This window comes from Triticum dicoccoides, chromosome 7B, assembly GCF_002162155.2.
Source record: "Triticum dicoccoides isolate Atlit2015 ecotype Zavitan chromosome 7B, WEW_v2.0, whole genome shotgun sequence".
In the NCBI taxonomy this organism is placed as follows: domain Eukaryota; kingdom Viridiplantae; phylum Streptophyta; class Magnoliopsida; order Poales; family Poaceae; genus Triticum; species Triticum dicoccoides.
The window spans coordinates 707,847,030-707,854,546 of record NC_041393.1 but is presented as its reverse complement, the minus strand read 5'-3'; the positions used below and the strand labels follow the sequence as shown (position 1 = coordinate 707,854,546).

Here is a 7,517-nt window from a genome sequence, read left to right as displayed (position 1 = left end):
ACGGGGCGCGGGGTGGGGGCGGTGACGGCGTCGGGGCGGCGCAGGACGGCGCGGAGCAACGACGGCGACGGCGAGGCGGAGACGGGCAGCCTGGCGGCGTCGGGGCTGGGAAGAACGAACTGAACGAGATTTTGACGAGTGCCAATTATATAGACGATGCATTGGTCCCGATTTGTGGCACCAACCAGGACCAATGCCCCCTTTAGTCCCGGTTGGTGGCACCAACCGGGACCAAAGGCCTCTTTTCAGCAGCCCAAAGGGCGGGAAGCAGAGGCCTTTGGTCCCGGTTTGTGGCACGAACCGGGACTAATGGGGGGCATTGGTCCCGGTTGGTGCCACGAACAGGGACCGATGCACCCCTTTAGTTCCGGTTGGTGGCACCAACCGGGACTAAAGGCCCTGTGCTGACCGCGTCGCGGCACGAAAGTTTAGTCCCACCTCACTAGCTGACGGAGCTCGAGGGTGGTTTATAAGCCCCAGTCCCGCTGCCCTCTCGAGCTCCTCTCAAATGCAGGCTTACGGGCCTAAACTCACTATATGTGCATGTGGGCCTATTGGGCCTGTTGCGGGCCTGAATTCTGGCCCATTGTTGGGTTTCTAGTCGTATTCAGGCCGTGGTAGCCCTTTAGGTGGCACTTTTTTTATTTTATTTTTTGCTTTGAATTATTTATTTTCTTTTGATTTTTGCTTTTTTTATATTTTTTTCTTTTAGCTCAGATAATTATAATCTTTCTAATTACTTATTTATTTTCTTGTATGATAAATTTTTTTGCTATTAAAGTTTGTAACAAAATTCTAATTACTTATTTATGTTCTTTTATGATAATTCTTTTTGTTTTCAATGTTTTGAACAGAATTCTAATTACTTATTTATTTTCTTTTATGATAATTCTTTTTGCTTTTAATGTTTTGAACAGAATTCTAATTACTTATTTATTTTCTTTTATGATAATCCTCTTTGCTATTAAAGTTTGTAACAAAATTCTATATAATTTTAGTTTCAATAATACTAGAGCTTCATAAAAGCTTTTTAGTTGATTCCTCCGGTACCAGTTCTAAGGCTGTTACAAAGGCATTTTATTTGGTACAGGTTTTAAGGCCGGTGCCCCACGAGCACCTTTTAGTACCGGTTCGTGCCATGAACCGGTAAAAGAGTTTTTTAGTTGATTCTTTCTGCAGCTGTTTTTTAGTCCCACCTCGCCAAGCGAGAGGCACTCGCAGCGGTTTATAAGCCCCGAGTGCAGAGACCATGCAGAACAGGCTCAATGCTAACCTGACGTTGCTTAGCTTTAAGCCTTGAGGAATATGGTAGACTGCACGGAGCTATGTGCAGTGCAGTTTACACTATTCCGAAAGGCTTGAAGCTAATTAACGAGCATTATGCCTCTTTTTTATTTTTAAAGACTTATTACAACTCAAAAATAAATAGAAAAAAATAAATATAGCAGAAAAGAGAAAAAACTATATAAAAAACTACTCAGAAATAAATAGAAGAAAAAATAGTTGTGATTAACTTTACTAAAAAAATGAGCATAGATGCGCTTATAGAGAAAATTAGACCTAAATTCATAATAAATTTCTACTAACTTCAGAGAAATTCAATATGAATTTAGGTCAAATTCCCTGTATAAGGGCATCTATTTTCACTTTGAGAGGAGCTCAACAAGGCAGAGAAGGAGGGGCTTATAAACGGGTGTGAGCGCCCTTCGGTTGGCGAGGTGGGACTAAACTCTGACCGCAACGAGGACCACCCCTTTAGTCCCGGTTCGTGCCACCAACCGGGACTAATGGGCTGCCTTTAGTCCCGGTTCATCCCACCAACCGGGGCCAATGGTGGTGGGCCAGGAACGAGGCCCATTGGTCCCGCTTCGTCCCACCAACCGGGACCAAAAGGTCCAGACGAACCGGGACCAATGGCCCACGTGGCTCGGCCGGCCCCCGGGGCTCACGAACCGGGTCCAATGCCACCATTGGTCCCGGTTCTAGACTGAACCGGGACTAATGGGCTGAGCCGGCCTGGACCATTGCCCCCTTTTCTACTAGTGCAAGTACATGTATGCCCCCGAGTTCAATATTCATCGCAACAGTTTCAGAGCAAAGAGAAGCTTTGCATTCATGATTCGCGTATGACTGCTTAAGTTTTAGAATTTCTGGTGTTGAGTGACAAGTTATTGAATTTGCAGTTGCACTAATATGTTATTTTAATTTTTGCACCCATTGCCCTGTAAAAGAAAGGCAAATCCTTATATTTTTGCATGTAGCCACATATTTATTTTCCTCAACTGTGAAAATCAATGACGCCTTCTTACTGCTACATCTGTGCAATGTCCTTGTTATACTGATCTATCCATCCATGTATGATCTCAACTTCCTGTCTCCTTTGTTCTACAACCCAGTCTGGATCATCCTTGGTTGCAGATCTGAAGTCCAAATGATGGGCCCCTGAACAGCACCACCACAAGTAGTCATGCGTTAGTAAGTTCAGAATACTTTGGACCTTGCATATTTTCTGCAACTTCATGTTTACCTTTCTCTGTGACAAGAGCAATGATGTTGGATGATATGTTCTTGAGAACCCTGATAGAATTTTGAAAAGAAAGAATATTAGTATTGTTTACTATGGTAAAAAAATACCTGAATGGTTGAAACTATCAACTGAATAATTCAGATAGTGAAATCTTTTACTCTTACCCCCCTCGACTCCACGGGTCTCGCATCCCGTTGGAGAAGATGATGTTGCTCCCAAACCTCTTGAGAACTTTGTCAATTTTCTGCAGTGGATTGTGCAATGCAGTAGCAGCAGGTGAGCACATGCCACCCAACAATTGTTGCTACTGACGGTCCATATGTAAACACTAAAAAAAATCTGAAATAAACTTACATGGCCACCATATTCAGTAGTGATCCAGTTCATCCTCGGGCGAACCTCATAGCTGGCAAAGCAGCCCTCGGACTTCTCTTCGTAGCTGAAGCCGGATGGCGGAAACATGCTCTCATTCGACACCGTCATTGGCATGACCATCTCTGTGCAGGCCTGCACATTAGTTGTTTCAGGAAACAAACACATACGAACTTCAGTCTTGCAGTGTTATCAGTAAACCACATGTATGTTACTGTCAGTCAGAATTTTACCTGCCAGCCCCAGCCGCTGAGGCCATGGGGGTCATCCCCACCTTCCATCTCGAAGCACTTCTGGTCGCCTGTGTAATTGTAGTACAGGCTCGCTGCTGCAAAAGCTTTTTCGACGACGTCTGCTCCGGCGGGAAAAGAATCAATGATCTTGCACATCTGCAGAAATGTCAGGGGAATTACATGCTTAGCAGAGGAGGAAAAGAAAACAGGTCCTCTTTTTGCATGACTCAGTTTGGTAACTCTAATACTCTTGTTTCCCTGATCATTCATTTAATGTAATGTAAGCAAGAGTAAGGGATGTAACTTAGGTTACAAGTGGCTAACCTCCTTGACAGGGTAAGCAGGCAGATTCATCATGAAATTGGCTGGAGTTGGATAGTCCACCATGGCTGTGTATGTGAATGCCGTCCATAGCCAGTTGGACAGCGAACTAGGGAAGCGCACGGTCCTAAAAGTTGAGGGATAACACAACGTCAGTCATCATCCATTAGTTCAAATATGGCGCTCTTCATTAGTTCACCACTCAGGGCAATCTCTTCAAGATGAGGTTTTCATGTCCAGTCATGTATGCAGCTGAGCTGAGTGTCTATGTCAGTAGCAAATCTATCCTTTGGACTTAATATACGTTCTCTAAGCCTGCAAGTCATCTTTTTTCATGCATTTCCTGCCTACAAGGTTTGACTATTTGTTTGCTTTACTTACACTTCACACAAAGAAAACAATACTTGCAGTCTTAATCCCATGTTTTTCTCCCTATACTAATGAATGTTAAAGTGTGGGGTATTGAATTCATGCTCAAGCCAGTTGCTCCAAAAGTTCCAGCTGATAGAGAGAGACCGGCAATATATTTCAACACTCCCCCCTCACGTCTAGACATGGTCGCAGAATCTTCTTTTTAATACTGTGTTGGCAAGGTCTTGAACTCAAGACCTTCTGGATGGAGAGAGACGGGCAATATATTTTAACATGGGGTCTCCCAGCAGTTTTCTTTTTTGACCTGTCCCCGGCAGTTTTCAGTAAAGGAAAAAGAAGAAAGAATCTCCTTGTATGTTATGCTTGAGAGTAGGTGGTGTCTTGGATAAAGCTTACTTGCAGGCCCTGAAGGTTTTGCTGACCTCCAAGAGCCCTGCCTCGGTTGATCCCCTGTTATCGAGCACGTCCCAGACCGCCTTGATGACACTGAAGCAATTCAGGCTCTCGGACTGCAAAATTAGTTGGATGTTACAGTCAGCAAAATAAACAGCTGTATCTTTTTTGGAAACTTCAGCTTGGAAGAAGGACTAACCATGAACCATCAATCAGATAAAGATGTCACTATCAACATGTCATTATTCCCAGTCCTAGTTATATCTCGTCTCTACTGGGCTGCGTCATCGGTTATTGATAATGAACAAAATACATCAATTTATCTATATTTTTGAAAAATCGAGGACCTTATTCGTGCAACCGCCTATTGATAGCCCTTTGGCGCGGTTGAGCGTCACAATCAAGCTAATCAACATCTGAATCATTAACCATGAACTCACAATCAAGACCTCACCAAGACATCCACATCACTTGCTGGCCGGTGCCATCTCAGTCACGCACTTGATTTTTTTTCTTGAAAGATTCTATTGAAACACATTCATTAAACTCCATGCTAATGAAGGAAAGCGCCATCACCAATTCATAACCAACAACTGAAAGCCATTAAGGTGCCGCTAGGGTACTGATAACACTACAGGAAAAGGAAAGAGAGACATGCTACCAGACGACACCAGGTGAAATCCAGTACTACTAATAACTCAGAGCCGACACCGTCGATCAGTCTGCAGCAGACGGACGTAGTACGTCCACGTCGATCTGCCGTGCGTTCTAAGTCAAGACCAATAATTTGACCGTGACAGTGGGCCATCCGCCCAGAAATTATTTGACCAACTTATTTTTTGGGGCAGTGGTAATTAATTCAAGTAGTACTACTGTACCTTGAAGTCCTGCGAGACGGCGTCGTAGAAGCTAGACCATGGCGTGATGTTGTCGAACTGCAGGATCGGTGCAGAGGACGCCAGAGCTCCCATGGCGACGTGGGGGTACTTGAGCCTGAACCATGAGGCCAGCACTAGAAACAACAGTCAACAGCCACAAGAGAACAACAGCATTATTTACTTTTGTTTTTGGAAGATCCACATGACAGCGTCAGTTTTAGATTAGCTCATCCTAATCGCGACAATACTATGAGCCGGCAGACACAGTCAATCATAAAAATAAACTAAACAAACAGATCCAGCCGCACGTCGCACGCACGAATATAATAGGCAAAAATGACCATTTATTAGTGAGGGACTTACTGCCGCCGTAGGAGCCACCGAAGACCACGACGGGGGCGTCGACGGCAGAGAGGTTCTGCTTGAGGCTGGTGATGAGGACGGCGAAGTCGGCGAGCGCCTGCGTGGACGTCAGGTAGCCCAGCGTGTCGGCCGACTTGTACGAGTCGTTCCCGAACGGCTTCGACTCCCCGTAGAACCGATGCTGCACAGCGCCCACACAAGTTTTTTTTAACATATAAGTCCAACAGTACTGTTAATTACTGTTGACGACTAGCCTGATTAGTAGCGTTAATTAAGCTTAAGTACCAATGCTAAAACAGCAGCGACAATGGTGTCTGGTGTGCAGTTAACGCAATCGCCTTTGGATTTTTCGGTGCTTTTCTAAGCCTCGAGCGAATCAACACGTCGACCGAAATTTTGGACCAAGGCACGCTCGCCGATGATATGATGGTCAGCTTTAGAATATCAGCCATGGCGCAGGATGTAAAAGCAGGGTACCTCGATGAAGACGAGGAGGGCGCCGAAGTCGGGCGCGATGTCGAACATGAAGCCGGTGTTGGTGGTGAACCACTCGATGTCGCCCTCGTTGCCGGTGTACACGAACAGCGGCCCGGCGGTGGGCTTCCGCCGCCAGAAGGTGTCGTTGAGGAGGTACTTCTGGGAGAAGAGGCGGGAGGCGTTGGGCGTGAAGGTGAAGTGGTCCAGCTCCTGCTGGAAGTAGTGCGCCGTGAAGGGCTTCGCCGTGCCGTTGTCCGTCGCCGCCGCGGCGGAGACGGCGGAGGCAGCGTACCTGCCGCTCGAGCTTGCCGCCCGCTGATGCAGGGGAGAAACTCGTGCGGGGAAAGGAGGAGGCTGGTGGGTGGGGCGCTTGGAGGGGCTCGCTGCTGCTGCCGGCGCGGGCGAGAACGCCGCGACGAGGAGGAGGAACGCCGGGACGACGGCGAGGAGCGAGGAAGAGGCCGCCATGTTTGCCCGTCGACCCTGTTCGTGGCTCCCTCGCTCTCGTCACTGCGCTCGAGTGGTGTGGTGTGGTGTGGTTTAAGAATAAGAAGGCGCGGGTGCGTGAGACAAGACGGTCGTGTCGTGTGCGCCGCATTGATTTAGTACATTGAAGGAGTACTCTTGTCTGGCTCGCCTTGTCAGTCATGGATGCACTGGACGGACCCAGATGATTTTACACGGCGACGCGTGACGTGCCAAATCTGACAGCAAGTTCATAAATGCACTACTCCCTCCATTCCTAAATCAAAGTTCTTTTATAAAATTCAATATCAACATACAAAGCAAAATGAGTGAATCTACACTCTAAAATATGTCTATATATATTTATATGTAATATGTATTAAAATCTGTAAAAAGACTTGTATTTAGGAACGGAGTCGGTAGCTCGTATCGTTTGGCTGGCGCAGGACAGCTTTGTGGGAGGTGGCGCTAGGTTGTCGCGGGGGCCTGCGGCGCGACGGCGAGCGTGAGAGGTGGCTGCGCTCTGGAACTCTGGCATGGTGTGGCGGTTGCCGGGCCCTCTTTGGTGGCATGTGTGACTGCCCCCGCCTGATCTGGTGCCGACAACACGTCGTGCGGTGTGGGATGTGGGCGGTGTGGGCCATGGGGGCGGCCAGCTTTGCCATGGCGGAGCGGGTGGCGTGGGCAGTGGCGGTGGATGGAGTGTGTGCTAGAGGGCGGGGTCTAGAACTTGTCGATCGATGATGCGGGCGGTGGCTTCCTCCATGGCCTCCAGACGAGGAGGCAACGACACTGTGGCGATGGTGCCTTCTTGGAGGAACCGACTTGAGAGTGGCGATCCCCTCCCGCGTGCGCATGGAGGCGGGGCGGTGCAGACCCTCTGCAGTGGAGCGGCAGTGGAGGAGTGGGTCGTGGGGAGCTGGCATAGGTGTGTGCTTGGCTGGCGAAGGTGCCGGCTGCTACGGGGGGCCCTGGTCTGGATCTGGAGTGTCCAGATCGGGCGAAGCCCTCCCCTCCCGGTAGCGCTGGCTGGCAGTTGGTTGGAGGCACGTGCTAGCTATCACTGCAGGGTGTGGGCTTGATCCCCCTGTTGGGAGTTGGTTGCCCCTTGCATGT

At 48.2% G+C, this 7,517-nt stretch overlaps 1 protein-coding gene across 1 annotated transcript; it reads right to left on the bottom strand.

Moving 5' to 3' along the window:
- Positions 1–2,171: 2,171 nt before the first annotated feature.
- LOC119337897 (lysosomal Pro-X carboxypeptidase-like) lies at positions 2,172–6,472 on the bottom strand. Its single transcript, XM_037610132.1, has 10 exons — positions 5,937–6,472; positions 5,460–5,640; positions 5,097–5,230; positions 4,222–4,334; positions 3,457–3,580; positions 3,133–3,288; positions 2,882–3,034; positions 2,692–2,771; positions 2,528–2,577; positions 2,172–2,442 (listed from the first exon to the last, which is right to left on the bottom strand). The coding sequence occupies exons 1-10, from the start codon at positions 6,402–6,404 to the stop codon at positions 2,312–2,314; spliced, it is 1,590 nt and encodes a 529-aa protein (XP_037466029.1). The 5' UTR covers positions 6,405–6,472; the 3' UTR covers positions 2,172–2,311.
- Positions 6,473–7,517: the final 1,045 nt, after the last annotated feature.

Excerpts from the sequence above, each read along its gene's own strand:
- LOC119337897 (XM_037610132.1), bottom strand. The coding sequence starts at position 6,404 with ATGGCGGCCTCTTCCTCGCTCCTCGCCGTCGTCCCGGCGTTCCTCCTC. Across the intron at positions 5,641-5,936 it reads CCCTCCTCGTCTTCATCGAG|CATCGGTTCTACGGGGAGTC; the intron begins GTACCCTGCTTT and ends GGCGCTGTGCAG. Across the intron at positions 2,578-2,691 it reads GACCCGTGGAGTCGAGGGGG|GGTTCTCAAGAACATATCAT; the intron begins GTAAGAGTAAAA and ends AAATTCTATCAG.